General features: G+C 42.6%; 1 protein-coding gene across 6 annotated transcripts in view; it reads left to right on the top strand.

Moving 5' to 3' along the window:
* Positions 1 to 4,352: 4,352 nt before the first annotated feature.
* Positions 4,353 to 26,662, top strand: part of CHCHD6 (coiled-coil-helix-coiled-coil-helix domain containing 6) — a 109,499-nt gene continuing 87,189 nt past the window's right edge. For 3 of the 6 annotated variants that reach the window (XM_064667502.1, XM_064667506.1, XM_064667505.1), the window contains exons 1-4: positions 4,360 to 4,526; positions 6,121 to 6,250; positions 7,200 to 7,254; positions 8,123 to 8,249. In XM_064667502.1, the coding sequence (XP_064523572.1) occupies positions 4,437 to 4,526; positions 6,121 to 6,250; positions 7,200 to 7,254; positions 8,123 to 8,249 (402 nt within the window). In that variant the 5' untranslated portion in view covers positions 4,360 to 4,436. Of the gene's footprint in view, positions 4,527 to 6,120; positions 6,251 to 7,199; positions 7,255 to 8,122; positions 8,250 to 26,662 lie in introns of all 6 variants that reach the window. The other 3 variants (XM_064667503.1, XM_064667501.1, XM_064667504.1) reach the window with 3 other exon arrangements.

The raw sequence follows: 26,662 nt of genomic DNA, 5'->3' as shown, positions 1-26,662 counted from the left end.
ACAGAAGGACAGACAGTGCTGCTGTCTAGCTGAGCTGAAGGAGCTGTGAAACAGTCTGTGGAGGCTGTAGTGCTGTGCATTTGAGCTCACAGGAAAATCTAAGTAACAACATTGAGTCAGGGCTGAGTTTCAAGAATAAAACCTGTGACGTAAGTGGATTTGTACCCTGCTTCATGGCTCTGGCAGGGGCTTGGAGATTGCTAGGAAGGAGGAAGCTGACTCTGCAGATGAAGGCTCTAGAGATGTTCAGGTGCTTGAGGCAGAGCAGAAGCCCATGATGAGTCCGAGCTGTCAGTATTTAGTGACTAGAAACTCTCAAAAACCTTAGGTGTGCTAGAATCAACTGACTGGTGTGCTATGGTGGGAGACAAGTGGGAGATGGATATGTTTCTTTGGGAGTGTCCTCTGATGTTGCTGTTCAGATCCCCAGATTTTTGCTGATCTGAGAAAGTTTTATGGCTCAATATGTTGAAAATACTTATATGCATGTGGAAAGCAGTTAATTTAAAGACTGTTTTGAACTTCTTTGAACTTTTCCATGCTGGAAAAGGGACTATCATCTGAGCTGTCTGGCATGCAGTTTCAAGACATGGTGTGTTCCAATGCAGGGATTGTTCATCTGAAAGCTGCATCAGTTTGGTTTCTGGGACATGCTGTGTATGAAGATGTGTATTCTCTGGTTTTGGAGGTGCTTTCCTACTTGAGTCCTTTAGGTAGGTGGAGATCTGCTATAAGCAATAGCAACTTTTCTCTAGAGGTGGAAGAAAGAGGGAATTTGAAATACTGGGGACCGTGTGAATCTCTTGCCCCAACTTACTGCTGTTTATGAAGAATATTGAGGTAAGAGTTGCTGGGAAATTGTCATGTGGGGTGCAGCATGGAGGTGTTAGTTTGGATCATGAGCAGGTAGAGGAAAGCATTTGCTACCAGGTGTTCCCACCATAGGGAAAGAAAACATGGGTAAGAACAAGAAGTTCATATTGGTTGCTAAAACTATGCAGGCCCTTTTCTTATCTTATTTTGTTAATGAGCAATGCAGCCTCTCTGTCTGCCTGTGGACTTTGCCCTGCAGGCCTCTAAGTAGCACTAGCACCTTGAAAACAAACAATGCTTCCCCCCACACACTTTTTTGTTTTATTTTATTTTCGATGAAAAAAGGCTTCCATTTGTCTGTGTGTGAGAGTGGAGTTGTCTCCTGTAGGTCACAGCCTTTCACGTTTCCCTTCCATGCAATGACTGTGTAAGGGCTGGACAAACAACTGGCCAAGTCAGCCCTTGCCATGTTAGAGAAGTGTTCCAGGCTCCTCTGTCACTGCTGTCAGTTGGCCTGAGCCACGCTGGACTGCTTGCTCTGAAAGGGATGGATGACGTGGTGCCTGAATTGTCCTGCTGCTGCTCCTACTGCTGCTTTACAACACTGATCCCAAGCTGCTGTTCCCTTGAAAGGGTGGGGAAACCTGTAAAGCTTCCCTGGAGTTGGTGGGCCTCGGACAGAGCTAAGAGATACGAAGGTCTCAAAGCAGTCGGGAAACAAAGGAGCAATGACTTTTTCATCCCAAGGAGTTTTTGCTGACTTCCAGCATCCTGTCTGAGAGGACTTATCTGTCCTCCTTGGCGATGTGATATGAAAGCAGGTTATGAATTTGTCGTTTTACCAGCTGAATTCAGTGCTGAAGGATCACCTGTGCTGGTGGTCTACACATCCATCCTGTCCTTTGCTGGCAGGACTTCAGTATTTCTAGAGTGTCCCATATTCTGCTGCTGAGGAGTTTCTGCACTAGGTCATGGACTGACCTTCCCCCTCTTGTATATTTATGTATATATAATGCTTTGGGCCATTTTCAAAGTTCTTGAGCAGAAGAGTGTTATGTGTGTGGGGGTGATAAAAAGAGAGAAAATATGGAATAAATGTATATTTTTGTTTGTAAAATAAAATTAAGTTTGGCATAATTGGTCATACTTTATTTCTGAAATGAGACATATTGTGGAGAAAAAATAACTTGCGGATTTAAAAAAAAAAAATCCCGAACAAATATTTCAGATAATAATGGAATAACATGATGTCCTTTTGTCAGAGATGGATTTTTCCTTCTTGGAAGGCTATTACCAGGTCAGGTGATGACTGTGCAGAGAGTGGTCTCCAGATTTAAGTAACTGTCAGTGAAACCTTTGACTCCTCGGTAACTAGGTGTTGCTGTTCCTGGGCATGTCTAGCACTGGGGCCTTTGCTATAGGATATTTTTCTCTGTTGCTTGGGTAAAGCCTTATGTGGAAGTTGGAAATGACTCTTGCTTATTTCTTTTTCTGGGCTTTGAAATAAACCCTGTGTGTCAGGACATTTTCTGGCTGCTGGGAGAATGTGATTCTGTGGTTTCATGACAGCTGAGTAACAGCTTGGTGTGCTGGCAGGGGTCAGTACCCCTCAGGTTCTCTTTGATGGCCAGGTGAGCTTCATCTCTGCCTTGGGATTGGGTCATGCCTTTGTGCAATAAGACCTTTTGGAGCTCCTTCCAGGCTCCCTGGAGAAAGCTGTGGGAGAGCTGCCTTAGGAGGTGCTACTGTTGGAGTTAACTTGGATGGGATCCTCTGCTCCTGTGCAGGTGGAAAGTGTTTGTTACAGTACAGCTCCTCTGCCATTATCACGGCTGCTTCCATGTCAGTGTCCCACAGCTCATGGGCCCTGCTGGGCATCCTTGGGCTCTTGGAGATCGCAGGAAGGCATGGCTGCAGGTGTGATGTGCAGTTTTGTTTGCCTTTGCCTACTCTCCCTCCTGGATCTTTGCCACCTGGCTGGATTTACACCTGAAAAGGGCCTAAGGAAGGGTGTCAGGGTGACAAGTCGTGGAAAGACTTCTGGAGGAGTAATTACTGGTTAAAAACTCACCAGCCTGGAAGAGCAGTGGTGCAGGTCTGTGAAACCCTGAGAGGAGGTGAATAAGGAATGACTGCTTTTCCGGTACAAAAGCTGAGTGCCATCAAGTGGAGTGAGCAGGTGGCAGACGAGAAATGAACAGGAGGCAGGTGAGTGTGTTCTGGGAGGGAGCTTTAGCCAGACCTTTGCTCTTCACTGGCTGTGTGTGGTACTTCTGTTGTGCAAACAGCTGACACAGTGCCCTTGAATCAAGAACTCGAGCAATGGGCTGAGTCCTCAGCACACAAGGTACTGCACAAATAACACAAACATCCCCTGCTTCCAGGAACGTGCTCTAGAAGAGGCCTGGATATCTTGGGGGGGTAGAGTCCCAACTACTCCCTTAATGCTGGCCAGAGTCCTGTGCTGAGGCAAAGCTGTGGTTGCTACATCAACTGCAGTGAAGAATAACCATTAAACAGTTAAAACTGCTGCCATGCACTACTAGGGAGTAGATAAGTAGTGTGCTGAGTAGATAAGTAGTGTGTTGATACCAAGGCTTTGTTGACTGGTCTGTATTTCTGGGAATGCAGAAAGCTTGTCTGAAAAAGGTGCTCCAAAGCTGTTATTTCTTGTTCCAGCTGCTTGTGTTTTACATTATCTCCTCGTTCTTTCGGTTTAGGCTGGGGATTGGCCATGCCTGGCCACAGGGACTATTGGCAATGGCCTGACCTTTGCAGGACCCACACATGAGCCTGTCACAGCAGGTAGCAGCACAGTCGGTAGGTCTTGCTGGAACAGGGTGGCTGAAAGGAGCAGAGGTGAATTCTGCCCCCCAGAGCAGCCTCTGTAAAACTGATGAGAGGTTCTAGACTGTAATTCTGGTTTTTCACCAGAGAAACCTGAGGTAAGATGTGGTGGTGAGCTCCCTTGAGGGCTTTGGAGAGAAACAGCATGTGTGGAGGTGGATGAGGGATTCCTGGTGTGGTGAGGGGGGATATCCTCCCCTGGCTATGTTGGGGGATGCTTTGTTCCAGTGCTGACGAAGGGGAATTGCCTTTGACACCTACGGGGGCTCATCAGCCCGTGACCCCTCCCCGATGGGTGACATCTGTGTGGTTCCTCAGTCATGGAGCTAGGAGATAACCCAGGAAGGGACGAAGCTTATCTTCCATGTGGCTACACGTGGTCTGGTTCCCATCCTCCCATAATTTGGACCCAGTGAAGAAACCCCGCGTGTTGGCCGTGTGGCAGTAGAAGTTTTACGGGACGGTTTGATGCCGTGTTCACTCCAAGGGCGGTGCAGAGGGCGGGCACAGCGGGATGGGAACTGGAATCCCCGCGATCCCGGGAGCGCGCTGCTTCCCTGCGCTTCCCCCTGCGCCGGGCGGGCCGCCCGCCCCCGGCACGGACTACAGCTCCCAGCGTGCACCGCGCGTGGCCGCCAGCACCGCGGCGCGCCATTGGCCGCCCCGCGGCCGCCGCCAATGGGGCGCGGGGATGTTGGCAGGCGGCGCCGGGGCAGGGGCGCTCCTGGCTGCCGGTGCGAGCAGGGGTGCGACAGGGAGAGGAGACCCCGGGCGGGATGGGCGGCAGCGAGAGCAGCCACGGCGGCAGGAGGGTCACCTTCGGTCTGGACGAGCGGGACCAAGTCCGGGTGCTGCAGGGCATCAGGGTGAGGCGACCCGGGCCGGGTGATGGAGGGCAGGGAGTGGGATGGGGAGGGTCTGTCCGCGGGGTCAGGGGAGCAGGTGCAGGACTGGGAGGGACGAGCGGGGGAAACCTTGGAAGGCTGGATGAGTAGAGAGTTGGAGAGGTGATGGGCCGACTGGAGAGTGGTGGGGTAGAGGGCTGGGGGCCTGGGCATAGCTATTGTTGAGCGGGGACACTCCCGCCCTTCACCTCCCCTTCCCAACTCTGTTCTCAGCCCTCTTTCCCTTCTCGCAGCTCAATGACCCCGTTTTGTCCCTGCCTTGTGCTTTGCAAGCAGTTTGATGCTAAAGATGCTGCCCGGCTCTGAGGGCATCCGAGAGGACACAGCTCTACCCTTGTAATGGTACCAAGAGCCTTGGCAGAGCAGCGCTGGCTGAACAGGCAGGAAGATGGGAGACTGTGGGAATAGGGAGGTGTTTCTAGGAGGGACAGCGGGAAGCTGCTTCTTGAACTTTGATCGGAAATTGACATGTATGTGTTGTAGAAACAAACACGGGAGAGCGGTGGTGATATCATTGAGGAATGTTTTCTTTCCCCATTAAGACTTTTCTTTGGTTGCTTGGGTGTTTGTTGTTTTTTTTTTTTAATACTACCATAATTTTCACTGCTGTTGTTCTTGATGCTTTTATGTGTTTTTCCCCTAAGGTCTGCCTGAAATGAGCTTGCAGAATGTGTTTTGCTGTGGCTACTTATTTTTTTATCCCATTTTGACGAATCACTTGACTAAAGTTAGCTAAGAGTGTGCTTACCTCCTTGTTAAAGTGTTTGATGGAGGTAAAGTTGTCTTTGCCTGATTTTTCTTTATAGGATATAGGCAGGGATTTGTACCTTTAAAATCAGGCATTGGGCATGATAACAATGTAGAATGAAGATGTTAAAAATGCTGTTAAGGTGGATAGCAGTAGCATAGCTGAAAATATGTCTTCTACTGTGACCAGCCTAGGGAGGGAGGCAGCCCCATTTCATTGTGTTCTGGAGCCAGAACCTTTGCACTTGGGAGGAGGAAGGGGTCAATCACAACAGTGCTGTGAGAAGCCCTCTGGATTGACATAAAACGTCCAAGTCAACTTTTCTTTCTTTTTCATGCGTTTGAACCCAAGTCAGTGAATGAGAATGAAGTTGAGATTGCAAAAATGTTTGCAGCCTTATGTGAGTGGGAGGGCTGTGCAGCTATTCTCTACCATATGGTTTGCACTTCTTCTGCCATGCTTAGCTGGGTTAGCAAGCATGGGGGAGGAGGAAGAAAGATGGATGGACTTAGAACCTATTTAGTTCCTTTCCTTCCATTTCTGGTAAATTTGTCCCTGTGCACAGGGTTGACTTGTTTAGTGGTTCTTTCCACCTTTGATAGTATTTGTGGAAGATTGTCATTGTCTAGTCAAGTCTTTAGGGTCAGGCAGTAGATTGGAGGTTTTATCACTTACTGATAGGGTATGTTCTTTAAAAATGCAATACTTTTGTAGTAGCCTGGAAACTAACAAAGAGGAAGTGTTCACAGTAAAATGTACACCAACAGCTGACCTGGTTAACATCTTACCCACCTACGTGTGTTTCAGCTCACTGAAGATGTAGTGAACCGAATGAAAGAATCTTCTCAAAGTAAAAGGGACAGCCAGAGATCTCCCCGTGCATCCAATGGCACAGCTCCATCTTCACTGGCTGCAGAAGGGAAACCCAAATCTGCAGGTACTGTTGGGTCAGTTGGCTGTTTGGACACACCTCTCAGTAGTGCTGCCACTGCGTGTTACAGAGTATGCCTGTGTTTTTCAGTACTATCTCATTATGAGAGGAGCTTTTTGATTGGCCTGTATCACGCTGTAAACTCTTCTAGGATTTCAGATGAACATGCAATAAGCAAGGCAGAAGTTTATCTTTCATTCCTGGTAAGCTGCCTTGTCTTCTTTGGATGCGCTGCATGCACCAGGAGTGTATTGTGGATGGGTGGGGGAAATGCTGCTTTTTATTCTTTGGAGAGAAACTGATAGGGAAGGGTAGTCTGTCATAAGTACAGCTGGCTAAGTGGATGATGAGAACTTGGTTTCTGAATTTGTCTTTCTTTACAGGTCAGAAAACTATTTGATTTCTGTTGGTTCTCAAATATGCTCTGTTGATATATATTAGCAGGGTGGATTTGTTTAAGGCATCCAGAGTAACATACAGTTAGAGAACCTGGCCTTTGCTGTTAGAGATTTGTTTGCTGTAAGCCTACATCTTTCCTGAATGTAGATTAGCCTTATGGACGGCCTGAACTCCATCAGATAGTTTCATCTCCACTTGTGGAATCCCTTGTAATTACATGGAAAGCAGGAGGTCAAGGGGAAGACTTAATGGAACTAGAGGAAGGAAATGGAAAGTAGGACTAAAACCATGCTTGTGTTTCAGTATATACCAGGGTTTGAGGAGTTAACATCCTTACCTAAAAGTTTCTGTAGCACATCTTGTTCAGTGTGCGTGGTTGAAGATGATGCTGTTGGTGTCTCTGTTTCATAAATTCAAACTCTTATCCATCAAACTTAATTTTTCTTGACTTTTTTTTCTATTGATGGACAATATTAAATTCTCTTAAAATAATTTATGATGTGATGAAGGATTGTTTTGTACTGTAGTAGTCACAGATTTCTGGTCTTCTTTATAGGAATCCATCCACCAATGTCAAGTGACTCTGCTGCAGAGCAGGAACTGTACAGGAGGTGAGGTGGAGTTTTGAAAAAGACAATAGTTTAGCTCCTTTTGGAATATCTATGTGTATACATATGTGGTTTATTCAGTCTGAGCACGATGAGTGTATGTTTGACAGCAGCTGAACATGAGCCAGTGGGTGCCCAGGTGGCCAAGAAGGCCAATGGCATCCTGGCTTGTACCAGAAATAGTGTGACCAACAGGACCAGGGTAGTGATTGTCCCCTGCACTCGGCACTGGTGAGGCCACACCTTAAATTGTGGATTCAGTTTTGGGCCCTACATGACAAGACGCACACTGAGGTGCTGGAGTATGTCCAGAGAAGGGCAACAGAGCTGGAGAAGGGGCTGGAGCACAAGTCTGATGAGGACGAGCTGTGGGGGCTCAGCCTGGAGAAAAGGAGGGTTGGGGAGACCTTATTGCTCTCTACACCTACCTGAAAGGATATTGTAGCCAGGTGGGGTTCATTCTCTTCTCCCAGGTAACAAGTGACAGGATGAGAGGAAATGTCCATTGTTGTATGTCCCTTGATCTTTTCCAATGCAGCATGTATTTGTATAGCTAGCTACTTCCTATTCTCACTGTTTTCAGGTCATGATGAAGTACTTAATAGATCTAAATGTAACTGAAGTGTAAGTTCACATGGTGCTATGTCTACTGTTGGTGCCAAAGTTTAACGTCACTGGAGTTGCAGGTCATGTTTAAAGTTTGTTAGGCTTTTGAATTCCTGCTGATAATAGAGGGATTGTGAGCAGACTTTGTGCCAAATAGATTATGGATTTGTGTTTTGGCTCTGGGCAGGGGCAGTCCATGTTAAGCCATGACCTTGTTGCCAGAAGTCCTTTGATCACCTTCTCTCTGCCTTTGGTGCTCACACAGGTATGAGCAAGAACAGGCTCTGGTCCAAGAGGAGTTGCTCCGTCTGGCCAAAAGGGAAAGGGAAGCAGCCAGTGAGGCCAGGGAAAGGAACAGCGTTAATGAGGAGAAGCAGAGAACGGCCCAGCTGGTGAGTAACAAAGCCCCCGCTCTGTTTCCCTGCAGGACAGGCTAAAATACCTCTGCTTGGGGGGATTCATTTAATATCACTTGTGTGATGAGCTTAGAAACTTTGATTTAGGCTGAAACACTCCTCACCCCCACTCATCACTTAATGTTTGGCTCACAGTGTAGCTGCAGGCTCCATTTGCAGTGTGTCATGCAGTGCTGCTAAGGCCAGACTTGCAGGGGAAGGCACAAGCAATGGCTGTGCTGGGGACAGCTTGACCTGTGGCAGGGAGTGTGGTGTGTGGATATGGCCTCTAGCTAGTGAGAACTCTTGAACTCTCAAGTGTATGGAGTTAATGTTTCGATATATACAGCATCACATTCTGCTGACCTGATGTATCCTGAGACTTTGATCTGTTTTTTCTAGAATATGATTGAGCATATACACAAATTAATAAAAGGTAATAATGTCTTCTTTTGTCCAGGTCTTTTATGGGGCTGGTAACAGAAGAACTGTTATAAAACTGTCAAGTATTGAAACATTTTGAAGAAGGTCTAAGATTGATTTTTAGAGACCAGGAAGCATAAGCCCTTTTTGTGCTCAACACTTACTCTCAAACAATTTGTTCTTGCCCAGCAGGCAGACTTACTTTTGGAGACTTCTTGCTGCAGCCTTTACTGCTAGTTAGGCACCTTGATGTTGCTGAGATGACCCATTGGCTTGTTGTCATAGCAGTGCTGGAGGCAGAAGTACAGGGAAGTACATTTGGATTGTCATTGGTGCTTAATATTGACATCATGCTATTTCATATTGTTTTCTTCTAAATGCTAGCATTACTATGGCAATGGTGTACTGCCTGTAAAGTCTTAGTGGAACTGTACAGAGTCTTAGTGGAACTGCCCCTTTTTCCTACCCTGCAGTGGTATGAGGAGTTGAGTGTGAGGTCAAACTGCCTGTTCATTTAGAATGTGATGTTGAGAACTAGACTAAGAGTAATTCACCTTGCCGGGTACATACTGAAAGGATGGTTTAGGAGAGGACAGAGTGGAGTGGTGATGGTCTTTGTTGTTGTTCTTCTGTGCTACTGATCTGTAGCTTTATCAGTCTGTGCTTGATTTAAATGAAGAATGCTTCTATGAGCATGTTTTTTCTATATGTTGCATGCTAATAGGCATGGCTTACCCAGGCATGTGGCTTGGCTGTGAAGCATTTTGAAGCTATAATATAAGGGTAGTTTGAGGACTGAATAAATAAAATTTGTATAAAAATGGTCACAGTAGTTCAAAGAAAAGATCTTTCTAGCTATAGCCCATCTCTGATAGTGATCCCTAGAAGCTGGGTATGGAGAGCATGAGAATAGAGCAAGTGTGTAGCTGTATTGCTGTAGGAATAAAACTTGTGAATAGCTGTCATAGGAAATTTCCTCTTGTATCCTGACCTTGTATCCAGATTGTATCCTCACCATGGGATGTTGCATCGTTGCAGCTTTGGAGGAGTGATGTCTGAGGCAGGTGACTGCAGACCATTAGAAGGAGAATATTCTCTTTATGAATGTAATTAACTGGCTTCTGTAAGAGCAAGGGGAAGAAGATGGTGGATTTATTGTCCAATCTGAAGATGTGGCCAGGCTCAGAGTAGAGCCCTGCCTTCTACCAGTGAGTTGTAGAGTAATCCTGGAGAAATGTGACTAACAGAGTCAAGTGATATTTGTGAAGTGTAAAGATGGCACCTCTAAAGTGAGTTGGGACCTGACTGCTTACATACAAAAGCTGTTGTATTATCTGAATTAGCTTTTAATTCTGCAGTGTTGCATACCCAGATATTGCATACTTGATGCTCTGCAAAAATCTGATCAGGCTCCCCTTGTGATAAATAGTTACCATGGTGTGTGTTAGCCCAGAACATGGTGCAAGAATGAGAAACTGTTAAATTTCATTGCTCTTTAACTATCTCTTGATCAGTCATAAATTTAAGATCCTTAAAAAATGGAGTTGTCTGGTCTGTCCTTGCAAAGATGAGGTCAAAGCTATTGTCTGTCAGCTTCTAAGTGGGAACTGTTTTGGCCAGACCTTTAAATTATTGAGATCCCTATCAGACTTGCTTTATCTTATCTATGGTTTCCTTTTGGGCATGGTTACCATATTGTATTGACTTGGTTGTACTCAAATCATATCTGTCCTTTGTCTTCCAGTATTGTTACCTTCCTTTATTAGGAACAGGGCTTGAGTGTTTCTTGTTCTTCTTTTTTTTAGCCCCAGCATATGGGGCAAATACTGGGTGTGAGCTGTTTGTCATCTCTTCTGTGTCAGTCTTCTCTTTCAAGTAGAAGATAATGTTGGAACTCAAAATACCTAATGGTAGTCCAGGTGCAGATGGCACTGGAAATTACCTGCTTACATTTATAAGGGTTGTTTTTATTGTTGTTGTGGCCTACTATGGAAGCCAGAGAAAAATGAGGCAATTCCCATGAAAGAAATAAGGAATAATTTGCTTCTAGCAGCACTTAATTTAGTAAAAATTGAGAATCATGCTGTGTATAATTAAAAAATTTTGTTTTATTATTTTTTTTAATATTTTCAGTAAGATCTTGAGCTGCCCTGTGCCTTTAACATATCAATAGTTTGGTGATTAGCAGCCCTCTCTTGTACTGTTGTCTCCAGCAGTACTGGAACATTTTCTTTTAATGTTACCACTTGTAGACCATAAATCCAAGTATGATAGCTGTATTTTGAAATGATTTCATTTTGGTTGTGCTGAACGTTGCTTGTCATTTAATCTGTTCTTTATGATTTTCACTCACTGACTTTTATTATTAGCAATATTGCTATGAAGCACTTCAGTCTTTTTATATATTGCACATTGCTGAAGAGAGCGTCGATTAGAATTAACCTTTGATGGGGAACTTGCTGACAGCTTCTGGGGCCAGTTAGTTACTCTGTTGTTTATGGGGCAGGGTACAGATTAAAACTCATTGTTATTTTACTGTGGTTTGTGTGTTTTTGGTCATTTTTTCTCCTTGAAGTGGTGCACTGGTTTCAAGAGGGATTTAGGGTTAAGTACCTGGGTCCTGTTCTACATTTTTGTCTTGGTCTTTCTGTTTCTTTTAATGACTTTGAACAAGGTACTTACCTTCTAGATGCCTTAGGTTTTGAGTAAAACTCCTTAAAGCTTTATTTTAAGAGGCAAACCAGCTCTTTAAGTAATAGTGCAGCATTTACTTTCCTCTTTGACTGAATATGGCTTTTTGATTAACCCTGGAGGCTGGCTCAAATGGAAATAATCTTCTAAGCTGCTGCAGAAGAACTCTTCCCCAATTCGTATTAGAGATAAAATGTTTTGTTTGTTTGTACAGCACTGCAGGATCATGGTGCTGACTGGACTCTGAATAATTTAATGCTGTGGGTACTTACTACACAACAAGGATTATATGTACAGTACTTCAGAGCAAGGCCCAGGGTGTTCAACTAATGCTGGTGGCGTGCCTTAAGTCTCATGTGAAATACCCAAGAATTAATACAGCTATCTTTAAATCCTTTTCTATTTCTAGCATGAGGAACTTGCAAAGTTGTCAGAGTCAAGTTATTTAACTGCTTCACTATATTGTGAATAATTTCACCGTTCCCCTATACCAGAAGTCTTTCCTTTTTCCATTCCAATTAATCAAAATGTCTTCTCTTAACTTCACAGTTCTTTTGCGTTTCTATTTTTTTTTATTCCTTCTTACTGACAAAGGAAACTTTGCAAGCAAAGCTGCTCTTTTTCCTCCTCTCTGCTTTTGTAACCTCTGAAGGCTGTGCAGCATATGCATCAGGAGCCTCTTGGAGCCAATGACTCCCTGCCTGATGGTTTTCACTGAAACCTTTGAGACAAATCAATGTGGAATGGGAATGGATAAAAGCAGAAGCTGGGGGGGGAAATAAACGCGATTAAGCGAAGACATCTCATTACTACTCTAGAAAGGGAGGATTATAAGTTATAAAATAGGAGGATCTCATTTAGGGGCCATGTGCACTTGTGTTATCAGGACAGAGGGAGAGCAAATAGAATAAATGAAATTAATACTTTGAAAAGAAGCATTACCCGGATTTGAGAATTGAACTAATATGATTTGTGCAAAGCCCTGAAGTTCTTATCTCCCCATTTAATACCCCTAGGATAATGGCTTTGTCAGAGTTATTGACCAAAAGTCATCATCTTCCTTCTCACTTTGAAAGAACGAATTCAGAAATGGGGTGACAGTAGGACAAACTTTGCACCATGAGACCAGACTGACGGGCACTGGTCGCTGCATGACTGGGCACAGAATTCCTAAATTACTGGGAAAGTTTCTCCAGCTGTCCATGATGGAAGGCTTATTATTCCCAATGTTTCTGATCATGCCCTGCTCACTAGCTTGCTGGATGGCAACCTTTGCTTTCTTGTGGTTCCAGCATTCCACTGTTGTGACTGTGCTGGCTCAGAATATAGGCATGGATTTGGGTTTGTTTCTGGTTGCTCCAGTAGCTGATTGTAATTGGTCATTTTGGTAATTTTGGTATTAGATGAGGAGTGATCAGGTGGAGTTGTGTTTTCTTTTTCATTCTGTAGGGGTGGAGGAATAATCCAATTGGCCCATTTGTGGAAAATTTCCTTTATATTTCCTTTAAGCCAATCTTGAGGGTTTTTTTCTGTGAATTTGCTACTTTTGATCAGTATCAGCTGCAAATGCAGCTGAGCTGGTACTGAAGATGGTTTTAGAAACGGTGCTGAACGTGATTTAGTTTGTTAAGGCTTTCATTTACTTTGTGATAAGCTGGGGATCAGCTTCATCCTGGCTGATTAGCCATAGGTAAGCATCTCTAGATTACCTGGGGTTTTGTTGTGTGTAATCTCCTATCATTGTGACAAGCTGGAGTGGTCGGATGAGGTCCAGCAGTAGCACAGTGTTTGTTGGAACTGTGATAGTGTGAGGCCGTCAGTGAAGTGACACTGCTGCTTTTGAGGTCAGGCCACTGTTGTCAAAACTTGCCATTTTTAGCTCCCTGTATTGTCTCTGTGAGCTTTGCATTATGGTTTGCAAACTGCTCACATCAGGGACAGTTTATTTGGTCCCATGGGCTCTGCAGCTGAAATGCAGCACACATTGAGCTGAACCCTTCTCTTTGTGAAGTTACAGAATCACAGAATTTGTAAAGCTATGTATAGGAAATAGGTTGGTTCTGGGTGGAGACGTTTCTAACACAAATCTTGGGGTTTAGTGTTTGCTGGCTCTTTAATTTCTGTAAATATTTCTTGATTAAAGTTATTTATGGGTGAGACAGAAAACACTGATTTAAATTGAAAAGTATTGGAGGCCTGTTTTAAATAATAGTGCAAAATGAGGTAAAAGCCCATTAAGTTATCTTTCTCCCAAGTTCAATTTTCATTGATATTACAGTGATTAGCAACAAGTATCTACATCTGTTTGCCAAAGAAAATGTACCTTTTTTTTTTTTTCAGATTAATTTTTGTTTTCTTAGAAAATGAGCGGTGCATTTAGTTATTAGAGCCTTCATTCCTGCCTGCAGTTTTGGGGGCAGGACCTCTGGATGAATGTGGTTCCCTGCAGTTTGGCTCTTTGCAGAGCATTCGTCTGCTGTGTGTCCAACACCCAGACCTGCCCTCAGTGCTTGCAGAACCAGGTGGGGTCCTGACTGGGTTAGCAGGAGGTGCAGGATCTTTGCCTGGAGGTTGTCTTTGATTGCTCTCTCTGACTGAATAAGGCTGCCTTTTAAATATGTTGATACAAATGGAAACATGTATTTTTAGGTTTGATCCATAATGAAATGTTACAAGCTATTGACAAGGGGATTTAAATAGCTTCAGTCTTTGTTCTTTGTATCCCTCTCATTCTTGCCTTGAGAGCTTGAGATATTTTTCTAGACTTTCTCCTGAAACAAGTGTGTTGTGTGGAGACTTGTTAGTGGTCTGTTATTATCTAGTCCTGGACCAGAACATCCCCCTTTTCCCCACAATTGGGTTCATCTTTGTCTGCTGCCCTCTACTATAAAAGGGAGTATATTTTTGCAGTGAAAGAATTACGTTTTTTTTTTCAATTAAACCATTAAACATTTAAGGGATCCCTATGGAAAATAACCTTCGAGTATTAAATAGTGGACTTTGGAAAGGTTTGCATTAAATTTAAGCTTGGTGTAGTGAGGATCTACATGTCTTCTACCTCCAGCAAGCTAATAACTTCTGATCTCTGGAGCATCAGTGAGGTCTAAATTTAACTAAAGCAATTTTGGAGAATGTGCACTACAATAAAGGCAGAAAGTGAAAACACAGCCAACCCAAAAGAAAACCTCCTCTTCTCTTGAGGGAAGGCGAAGGTGTTATCTGACTGCGGGTAAGATGCTGTGTATGTACTGCATATTTTCCTGCTACTGCTGCTATGATTTGTCAGACATTTATAGCATTTTTTTAACAACTTCCAATTTCTACAGCTAGTCTTTTATCTCCTGACTGAAGGTTAATTTGTGTTTGGAGAGTTTTTGCAGATTTCAGCAGCTGATGGTCGTCTGAGCTTCTCGTTTTTGTAGTCTCTTGGGCTAAGGGACCTTATCACAAGCTTGGCCTCTTTTTAAATCCTACAGCTGCAACAAATTGAAGTTGTCTGTGGTGCTACATACTTCCCCTGTCTTGTCTTCGACTCTCCTGTGCCTGTATTTCACACTTTTTTTTTTTTTGTCTGCCGAGTTCATATACCCCACAGAAACTTGTTCAAGATTCCTTTGTTCTGACTTAGGGTTACTATAAAGCTATTTCATTGTTTAAGAAGTAAAAGATAAGGTTACCTTTCCTTTCCCTCTGTCTATAACTACAAAATATTCAATTAATAAAGAAATAAGAAATAATATGTTGATATTTTTCTGTGAATGGTTCAGCAAAGCTCGTACTGCATCTTTTTGTTTTACTGCCGAACTATTGTGGAGTAGTAGAATTCTGCTCCAATTTGTAGCTAATTTGTGGGGTATAAGCAACAGAGATTTGGTAATGCACCAGGATGTTTCAGTAGGCTTTCCTTTCCTATGAGACAGTACTAGTCAAATGGGATATGGTTTGTGGTATGAGATTGTCATAGGTATAAAAATTTGAGAGTTTTGGAAGAACGTAGTTCCTACCAGCTTGGTTAAATTGGATTTTTGGATTATGAATTTGCTTGTCTGTGTTTTGAGTATTTGGAATAATATATATATTTAATTTAGTATTTTGTGCTAGCTTTACAATAGTCATTGTATTCTATCTAAAAAATGACGTTGTTTGAATCTTGAGTCAGTGATCCTTGATCACTGAAAATTCCCTTGATGTTTCTGACTAGAAAGAGTTGCCTTTTTTTTTTTTTTTTTGAAAGAGAGCAAGATTGTGAATTTAAAAGGCCAGTATAATAGCTAGGAAATAAGTTTGCCCTCAGTGAAACACTTTGATTGCTCTTGCATTGTCAGCTGATGGGGATGTGAGGTAGGTGACCTGCCACTGGTTATCACTTCTGTCACATTCCCTAAATACCATGAAAACTGGCTTTGGTGCTTCTGCCACATTTTCTTGGAACTTGAACATGTGTCTTGACGTGATCCTTGCTTATGGCCAAAGGGTGGTAAAGAAGCTACATGAGATGGACAGAGGCATCTGCACTGCGTGGCAGTGTGACAGAGAAACAGTGCTGGGCGCTTCTTGGGTCTCAACAAGAAAGGCTGTCAGGTGGATTAATAAAATAGCTGTTTTAACATATGGGCTTCTGAATGCTCAAGAACCAGGCCCAACAGAGCGGGTGTGTCCTAATCAAAATCATGTTTCCTCAAATACAATGTCTTCCAAAGTCCCAAGCTTTGTTGAATTGTACTAGTAGATGAAACAGAGTAATCAAAATAAGCACTGATGTTATTTCTTTATTTCTCACCTTAAAGAGCAGTTAAAGCGAGTTGATGCTAAGATTAAATTTCTCCGAGGCTTTTTCCAATTTGTTTATACCTTCTGTTACAGTTGGGCATCCTCAAACCTGCTTCTATTTGCTGATGATGTTTATTCTAAGTCTTGCTTGCTTCCCTCTTTCTCTCTCCATCTTTTCACTTTCCCAAAGCTGCAGGACGGTTTGCTCCTGCCTCCTCTCCTCGTTGGTGGTGTTATCAGGCACGTGTGCAGCGGGTGAGATTGCAAACGCTGCTGTTCTCCGGGATTCTAAGCATCAGACAATGTTTTACACGGCGTCCCATTCTCTAGCTGGCTGGTTGGACATGATGTTGGTACCTTATCTTCACGCTGACACACACTGGACATTAATAGAAATACATTGCTGAGGCACATGTGTGGAATTTCAAGCAGCCTTTCTAGCTGTGCTTTAGATAGTCTATTGTGTGCTTAACCTCTTGGAAGAGGTTTTGATGAGAAGTGTGTAATGTTAACTCTTGGGGAGCTGGATGGACTCTTAGTTTCTTATTATAGTCAGCACAATATCCTCCTAATTGCATGCTGCTTATATGTTTTGGAGTTTCAGCAGTTTTAAATCTATCTTGCTATGACCAGTATTCCTCCTTCCCAATGCAAATTTTTAACAAAGAAATAGCTGTACATTGCACATGGGGAGGATGTAGGAAATGTGTTGCTGCAGAGGGAACTGAGCTGCCAGCACCCTTGTTTAGCTTTGTCTACAGTCTGTCCCTGTATTATTTCTGGCTCTGTGATTGCCTTACATTGACTAAAAAAATGACCTGGATGCAGCTGCTTCTATTTGCCAGGAATTCCTTCTGCTTTTATAGCACACCAGAATTTTTATTGTTTCCTTTGTACTATATCTGTATACTTTCTCTGCTTGTTTGTTATGACCATCTCCAATTATCTATATTATTTATGAGTGCTGAGTAAAGCATGATGGAAAGTAGCTTCTTAAAAGGGACTGTACTAAGGGAAAGGAAATGAGCTGATGACTTTGATTTTTAGTTATGAAAATAGAACACCTGCAAGCTTATGAGGGAGGGAAGGAATTAGAGTTAGCTGGATTTCTTTTTCCTGTCTACGTGTTACATTGGGGGTTTAGAGCCTTATTAGCCTGGAAGACTTTGTGATAATGGGCAAACTTGAAGGATGATGCAGTAGGAGTCAAGACTAAAAATTGATCAAACAGACAGATAGAGCAGGGCTATGTATAATTACAGTCCAAAAGAAAAAAGCTCCATAGTTTAATACTTTCTCGAATAGAACATTAGACTAAGGATACATTTGTTAAATAACCAGTGCTCTTCCAATTAGGACTGAGAGCTTGCCGTGTACATTCTCTGCATCTTCAGCCTAATGCTTTTGCTATGGAAAAAGTGGTTCCCGGTCTAGCAGATGATTTCAAGCCCCTTTCTTTTCCCAAATACATGGGTTCATGTCTCTTCTTTTCCCTTCTCTCCATCCTCTGAGCAGAATGGATTTGTTCCTTGGTTCATCTTGCTGTAGCTGTAATTGGCACTGTCAGGCTGAAACTCTTGACTCCCCCCCAGCTTCCGAACTTCCAATACACAAAAGGTTCCTTACAAAAGATGTTCTCTTTCCAGCTGAGGACCTGAGCAGTCATTTTTATATTTTCATATGATATGCTCTCCTAGTTTAGCAGCTAAATGTGGAAAAAGGGGGTTTGGGAATAAAGGTATGTTAAAAAAAACCCTGAACCAAAACAACCAAACCCTCAAAAATCAATAAACCACACAAAATAGAGTAGCACCCTGAAAAAAACCCCAAACAAACAAAAAACCCTCCCCCAAAGCAACAACAACAACAATAGCTTATGTCAACTAAAAATAAGCTTCCATGTCTCTTAAACCCTTTTCCCTAATTTTTCAGGGTAAAAGAATTTTGTTCCAAGTACAAAACTTGAAAAAGTATGAGAGCTTTAAACTGCAGAGCCAACTACAATTTTAAAGATAATGAATGTCAGTCCAGCCTATGGTTTTCTGTCATTTAAAAAGTTGTCCCCCCAGCTGCTGTGCTGTTTCCTGTTCAAGACTCAGCATTTTGCAGTGTAATTTTTCTAAGCTTTGTGCTACTGAAGGTTATCATAGAGTTCTGTTAAAAGCCTGCTTGCCTGTGATTTCCTGTTAAACAGCAATCTGCAAAAAGAGATGGTTCTCTGGTCAAATAAGAATTTGACACTGTTCTTTTGCTGGAACAGAAGTGGGATACATCGGTGCCCTTTCCCATCTGATGGTTGTTCAGAAGCCTCTCCTTGGGTCACTCTGCCCTTGTTCCAGTAGTGCTGAACATCTAAATGCAATCTTGAAGCTGTTGCCAACCACTTACATTTTCTTTTCTTTAGAGTAGTTTAGAAGTAGTTCATTAAATTTCATGTATCTGGGGTAAAAATAAGAGTTTTCATTATATTTAATCTGGATGGAGCATCAGTTTGTGCCCAAATTAAGTGGGGACCATTAGCTGTGCTCCTACTCCAATAATGTCATCCTGCCATAGCAGGCTTATTTTCTGAGGTTAATGGGGAATGTGGTGAGGCACCTGGAGGGAAAGGAACTCTAATGGTCTTAGCTGCCATTCTCCTCTGTGTAGATGGGACTAATGTGATTGATAAATACTTTGCTGCCTCGGGCCTTGCAAATGCAAGGCTGTTCCCTTAGGAAAGGAAGTAGCTCAAGGAGTACCATGGGTGTTCTTCAGATGGGATTGAAACAGTTAGACAGAAGAAATTTGCTCCAGCATATGAGGAATTTTAATCCCCCTTAATTTCAGTGTTTTGCTGTGAAGTATCTTGGTGAGCAGGTAATGGTAGATGACAGATTTTTCTGACAGTGTTTGTGTGCAAGCGCAGGCAAAATTTTGCCTTGTTTGCACACGTGTTTAGAAGTTACATCTGCTTTCTGCACAAGAAATATGTCTTACTGGGCATTCTGAAACTGCAGTAAAAAAAATCACATCTTTGTAAGAAGGAGTAATAAACTATCATATAATCGAACTAATTTCCTATAGCTGCTCATTGCCCAGCAGATGTTGCTGTTGAGCTTGGTTAGGCTTCACTGTGCAGTTCAGCGAGTCATCTGCCTATTTTAAGAGCTATGATGCAGACTGATTTGGAGCTAAGTTTCCTCCTTGATAATTCATGTCATCCCCTGGTAAGTCAATATACTGTCCAGAGGCTTAAGGTACATCTTGTGCGGGCGTGTGTGTAAATAAATAAATGATATTAGAATGTCTTTTTTGACCCATGCAATATGTTTTTCACTTCATTACTGACTCTGAATTCTTATGAAACTTTCCTCTTTCATTAGCAAAGCAGTTTTCGTAGCCTATTTTTTTTTTAATAATTTTTGAGGGAAGGAGTTTGCTGGCATTTCAAGTGAGCCTTTAAAAGGCGATGGTGCAAATGGAGTTTGATAAACAATCCATAAACAGTATATCCTCATTAATATCCCTTTGAATTTAGGATCTGGGAAAAATCTATCACCTGCCTCATGCAGAATCCGGGAGATGAATTATGTATCTTATTTGGGGTCAAAACCACTGCTCATTGCAGCAGCTGCTCTGTGTATTGATCTTGCAGACTCTGTGCTCTGCTCCACGGTTCTTTGGGACATGATTCTCATTGTCATACTTTTATTTTGGAGCTAAAGGTTTTTTCTGTGCATCTCAGTTGCATGCCAGTGATGATGCCTTCTCTGAGTTCATGCTTTTTTCCTGCAGTATCGAGAGCTCTTGAAAAGCAGCCGTGAGTGTTTCCTGAAGGTGGCACTGACGGGACACCCATGAAGGCTCCTTTCCAGGGGTGGACCGGGAAGTGCTGAGCCCTCAAATTGCTTGCATACCAATGAAATGTCTCGAAGTTTTTGTTTATTTGTTTTCATTCTGACTCCAGGTTCTCCAGGAGTTACCATAATATTTTCCAGGATTAGTTTATCCTAAGTTTTTGAAGTTCTTTGATTTCTATAGAAATTGTAGAATCACAGAATGGTTTGGGTTGGAAGGGACCTTAAAGACCATCTAGTTCCAACCCCTCTGCCACGGGCAGGAATGCCATTCAGGAGATCGGGTTGCTCAGGGCTCCAGTCAACCTGGATTTGAACACTTTCAGGGATGGGGCAGCCACAGCTTCTCTGGGCAACCTGAGCCAGTGTGTCACCACCCTCTGAGTAACGAATTTCCTCCTAATATCTAATCTGAACTTGCCATCTTTCAGTTTAAAACCATTGCCCTTGTCCTGTCATCGTTAGGAGTTGTGAGACCACTATGTGTTGACATAGTTTACAAACTGGAGGTGTAAGTTGGATCATTTTCTGTCTTTCATTTCTGACCATGCTTCTGAGGGCATTTTCATGCTTAATGCAGGGGTCTGGCAAGTTGTGTTGTTGCTGCATGTTCAGGCTGCAGAGGGGGGGACAAGGTTTTTGTGAAGACAGTGCAGGTTTCTCCACAAATGATGTATTGTGTTCTCAGCCACCTCAGATTTCTCTTTGGTCTTCAGCTCTGTAGTTGGTTTCTAGTAGTGCTTCTGGGAGGGTTAGGTAACTGCAGCTGAGAGCAAGTTTGGTTTTGGAAATGGTGGGAGAGGATGGCAGATGCTGACCTGGTGACATCTCGTGCTTGCTATCAAAACAGAGGCCACTACCTTCATTCCTCAGATCCTCTTTAGGATTCACTGATTTGACTTATACCTCAGCCTTCCAATTAGACTGCCTATGAAACCTGCTCTGTAAAAATTGACTATAATATGTGTTACTTTGACTGTCTGCAATCAGACTACGTAGACTAAGAAGGCCTGTACTGAAAAAAAAAAAAAAAAGGAGTTTCTCTCAGCAGAAGTTTGAAATTTATCTGCAGTGCTTTTGTAAAGGCAGTATTTCAGGTCCGTCTTCACTGATATTTTAAGTTTCTGGCTGATTTGAGTAATTTGGAGTTTAAAACATAAAGATGATCTAGCTGGCCTTGGATGAAATGAATCATTACTTTGAGGGCAGAATCTTCTCTTGAGAGCGAAGTTGGTGGTTGACTGGAATTCCTGCAGATTTTTAGGCAGGAGATTTGTATCTTTTCATCTGTTTTCAAGAAGGAGAAACAAGAGTTATAAAAACCACTTAAAGGTTCAGTTAAGATTTATTCTGGCTGCATAACTGCCTCCCATAATAACTTTAATATGCATCATCCTGAAACTCCTAATTGGCCCTGGTGTTGGCAGGGCTTTCAGACCCAGCAGAATCTCCACTGTTCAGCATCTTTTAGGAAGGAATGTAGCCAGAGAAGCACAAAAGATGAAATGGCTGCCTTATAAATTCTGACTGACCTTGAGAGTCCTTGTTTTAACAAGCAGGATGATGCTGTTGAGGCCATGTAGACGAGAGCAGTGGTGGGAGTGTGTGTAGGTGAGCGATTGGTGAGGCAAGAGGAGAGGATGGGGAAAGACCTCGTTGGCTTGGTGGGAGGAGGTGGTTTCATTGTGCACCATGTACCTACTTATCCTGTTGTTTCTCTTGGTGGCTGGAGTGTTGTCTGTGCTGACACAGGTTAATTTTTTTTCTGGTGGCTGCTTGTGGGGATGGGCTATGGAAGACCTGTGGGTTGAACTAATCCATTTTGTCAGAGCTGGTATCTTTATGTAGGAAATTATCTCAGCCAGTTGTTCCTCTCTGCGTAGTGACTGCCTGGTCCCTGTGTGGGTGCTGATCAGATGGATCAGAGCCTGACTGACCAGAGGGGCTGGAGTTTTGGTTAGCTTCTCCTTTGCTTCCCTTTTCCTGGGTGGAGGTGAAAGCCTGCCAGGCTGCTGTGGGGTTATGTGGCTTTCATGAATGATGAGGACTGTCGTTCTCGCTCCCCTGGGCTGTCAGTTGGACACCTTTTGCAGACCCTAAATTTGCTTTAAAACAAAGCATTTGGCTTAGTTTATTTCATTCCATTAAGTAATTTCACTGCTAATGCATAATTATCTACAGCAGTGACACTTGTCTATGCTTTAATTATCGCAAAGCTGCACAACTCCCCCTCCCCCCTGCCTGGAAGTTGTCACTTGTGCAGTGTGGTTTTGCAGAGATAAGTGTGTAATACACGGCAGTGCTTTGGGTCTCACAATACTCAGACAGTTGCTGATTGCTGAATGCAGGCAATAGAAGAGGCAAGGATTTTGGTTTCTGTCTTCTATTAGTGGCTTTTATCCATATGGAGTGAGAGACGTTGGGAAGGAAAAAGCTTATCAAAACTTCATAGTATGGGCTTGAAGATAAAGATGTGAGCAAGTGCTGATTGGAGGCATTAAGCATAGAGATGCTAGGAAAATCTGGAAGCACAAGTATTTCTTTTTCTTTTGAAGAAATGCAAGAAATGAAGCATCAGTGATCGTGGGCAAGAGCCCAGGAGCCCTGTTTGTGTATGAGGAAGATTCTTTGTATTTATCTTTTCCTCCCCCTCCCTGCTTTGTTACTGACTTTTTGGTAAACACCCTCTCGGGTTGCAGAAGAGCCCAGTAAAAATTATTGATCCAGCCAGTCATTATGAGGAAATACCCTGAATCTCTGTTATATTTACTCCTGCACTGGGAGAAGATGCATACTTGACTGAAATACCTGCTATTTTTTAACACCACACACTCGTTTGTTAAGGAGTGATTTTGTTAAAGGAGAGGACAAGGTCAACCCTGTCAGAATAGGGGACATGTGGGCAACGTGATACCTGTGTCATTGAAAGGTAAAGGTCTGTTTGTGAATAGAATGCTTTATCAAATATTTCTAAAACCTTCCAAAATGAAGGCAGAAACAGCTTGAGGGGGCTTTGCGCTTCTCTAGTTTCACAAAACTGAGAGAAGTAGGTTACAGACACCTCATTTAACTTGCAATGATGCGCTGAAGTTTGTGGATGAAGAACACCTGGAGCATGTGTCAAAAAGAGAGCAAATCTTAAGAGGAACCTCACAGAAATGAGGATGGTGTGAGGAAGCAAAATCTGTATTATCTTATAACTAGTGGAAATGAGGCCATTTATTCATGTTGTCTGCTGGAAGAGAGGTTCTGTCAACTACCTTTGTTTGGAACTCTGACCAAGACATGCAGTATGTAATTGTGCTCCAGCTTCTATCCTGGCTGAATTCTTAGGATTGAAATGGCGCTTTTTTCGCATAGAAAAGCATTGAATTCTTTTCCTGTATTGTTATGATGAAGGCAATTTTTGCTTGCTGACTTAGCAGGACTGAGGAAGGGAGTACTATAAAGCTTGTGTTACATCATGTATCCTCAGTCCCTACTGTGCTTGACTGGCAGCAGTGGCACCTGTTTGAGCAAGATTCCTTTGGCCTAGAAGTACCTTGTATATTTTCTTTGGCCCAAGGACATAGTCTTAAGTATGTCACTTGAAGACCTCACGGCTTGCTAAGCTCTAAGTCTTCCCATCAATCTCATACTTGTTTTCTATGGTATTTATCACCACAGTGGTTTATGTACTTCCCAGATAAGTAGACTGGCATAAGATGATGGTAAGTTTGATGGCTTTCTTTCTCTCAGAAAGAACTGTACCTCTTACAAAGGGTTATATATTCACCCTACAGTAATTTAATTCTTTCTGGGGACCTGAACACCGTTGACAAATTTCCAGATTTTCTCTAAATGCTGTTGGTTTAAATACCTTTCACATCTAGCAAAGGGTGCTCACATAGAAAGAATTTACAGTGGCAGAACAGATATCCAGAGAAGTTGCTTGGTGTTTTGGTTTCCTTTGCAATATGTCTGAAAACTTTCCCATAGGAGCACAGAAGTAAACACTGACTTAGTGGTTTTTCGACTCATCTTATAAAACCCACTTGCCAAGTTTGATGTTTCCATCATCTACCTATGTTAGCTGATTCTCTGGAGCTGCACTCTCACCTTTGTAATTCACTTTCCATGTAAGAATGGGATGAGATGTCACTCTTAAAAAAAAAATTAGTTCATGCAAAGTTAAAAAGAAAAATGGGAGATGAGAAGAGCTTCATGATGGAGGTGATGGAGCTCCATTGCCTCAGTTCTCTTGGCTGACATGAGTGAGATGCATGGAGAGAGCATTCCTTATCCATGTGGCAAGGAAGACTGGGCATTGTGGGGGAGCTGCTGCAGGAAAGGGTGGGTCAATCATCCCGATGGGCCACGTGTGAGAGAAAAAACAATACCAAACCCTGTAGCATATACTATAAAGTCTGGGGCTGGGGGTCAGAGGGAGAACATCACTTCCTGGCTCTGTGTGCATGGGATGCTTTTGCCTCCTGTGAGTTTGTTGGCAGGTATGGAGAGGAAGGATCCCACCCTGGCAAGTCAGCCGCCAGTGTGGCTGATGATTAATTGCCCTTTTTAAATTGCAATTATGTCAGTCACAGAGCCTGTGAATATTAATTCTGGATTTGCTGCTTGAAAGTGGGTGCTGACGAGACAGGTCCATTTTTCTGATGTCTCAGAAGTGGGATAAGTGCTGCAGCCAGTAGTTACTACTGAAAGAAAGGGTTGCTGTGACTCTGCTTTGTGTCTTTCTTGCCTCTTCTTTTCCAGTGTTTCTGTTCCCTTCTTCAGAATCCTCTCAGTGCTTACAGTGGATTTTCCAGTCTGACAGTAGTAGGTGGCAGGCTGACACTTGGGGTGAGTTAATCACTGCAAGCAATATAAGTTACCTGGATTTGGTGGATGGCTTTCCACCATTCACTGCTGCTTCCTGAGTCCCTTAGAGACTTCAGAATGAAATAGGGATTGCTTTTTTTTGCTGCTCCAGCTCTTTCTCTTCATCTCAAATGTGTGTAACCATTCATTCCATTATACTTAGATCTTTCGAGATAATTTTCTGATTGTGCCCTCTTGGAAGGATATTAACAGGCAAGCATCAGTACACTGTGACTGTTTTCCTTTCAGTAATCTGCTCAAATACATGGATGATGAAAATCTTGGTTTCTTCTGTGGTTTGGGTCTCTCTTATCAGCCCTGATCCTGTCTAGTATTTTCTGCATGAATCAGGACAAATTATTGCATCTTGCTTGTGCTTCAGTTTTCTTGGAATAGTAGTTATCTCAAAAAGTGTTGTCATGATGTGTTGATATTCACTGGGATTGTTGAAGGTGAATAGTGTGGTGCATTTTTAGCAAACAAAAATAAAATCCCTCAGAACCCTCTGGTAGTTTAGTTCTTTATCCTTTTTTCCATTTTTAAGTATTTGTTTTTCTTTTAAAGCTTTTCTCAGTTTTCAGTTATAAGTGACTTTAAATAGCTATGTATTTCATTGCTTGTGGGGTTGGTATATGCGAGGCTATCAAACTGACTTATGATTTGTAAGAAACAGAATTAGATGGTGGAAGTTGCACAGAAATTGTCTGCCCTGTTTGCTCTTTTAGTTCTACGCTTTGTGTGGTTTGTACAAGTTGATTGTTTCCTGAAAATTTTTCAGAATGGAGGCATTAAAGAGCTGAAATTGTTGGGCATGTGAATGCAAACTAATTACTTTGATTACTGTAGTTACTGTCCTACTGAATTAAAGGTGCTATGTGATAACCCCTACAAAAGCAAGGGATGTGACTTGAAGGCAACAGGAAGCCACTTGTAGTTCTGTGTCAGAGTGCCAGGGAAAGGCTTGAAGAAAATTAGATGCAGCAGAGAACAGGAAAAAAAAATGTTTTCAGTTTTTGCTTAGTGTGGTCTTTTCCTGGAAGAAAGGCATCTAGTTGGCACTTGGGTATGTTTTGGTAAAGACATTTTACCAGTCTAGAGAGGCAGCGAGAGCAACCCCGGGACAGCAAGTTCACTGCTTCATTCCGGCTTTTCTGTTTCCCCCATTTTTCAGCTTTTATAATTGAATGGTAAATTGCTTGTTTTCATCTGACTCTTTCATTTTGGAAAGCTCCAAGCAGTCTTGTATTGCTACTGTTGCCCTTTGAGGTGAAAATGAAGCATTTTGTTTTATAAAACAAGGGTGTTGAGTAGACAGCGCTCTAACAATCAAGTTAGCTTTTTGTTGCTAATTCCTGTGGGTGTTATTTTTATCTTCCTCCTCCTGTTTCCCTGGTGCACTTTGTCTTAACTTTGGTGTAGGAACTACTTTGTCCAGTTAATGGCATTTAAGCTCTGAAGAGGTACTGGAGCTGCCAGCACCCCTGGCTTCCCAAAATACCATTTATTGATATGGAGAATCTGCACTTAGAAACCTGCCTGTAAAATGCAAAATTTTCAGTAGTGTCTGACTGATACATAAGTTTGCATTGCATGGTAGGACTAGAGAAATCAAAAGCTTCAACCTCCATTTCTGTTTTCCTCAAAAATGCTTTGAAAACTTTGTTTTGTCATCAGCAATTGAGCTTTAGTTTCATGTCAGTTTTCCTTAGGATAATATTCTCGAGCTGAATGGGTACTCTAAACATTAGTTTTAATTAACTGAAGTAGTTTTGAGATATATATTTTTGTACTTAAACTGTTTCAATAGGATTTGTTTCTGTAGGACTCTGT

The sequence above is a fragment of the Pseudopipra pipra genome, chromosome 11 (assembly GCF_036250125.1).
Source record: "Pseudopipra pipra isolate bDixPip1 chromosome 11, bDixPip1.hap1, whole genome shotgun sequence".
In the NCBI taxonomy this organism is placed as follows: domain Eukaryota; kingdom Metazoa; phylum Chordata; class Aves; order Passeriformes; family Pipridae; genus Pseudopipra; species Pseudopipra pipra.
Note: the sequence above shows the minus strand (reverse complement) of the source record. Positions and strands in the feature narration are given on the sequence as shown.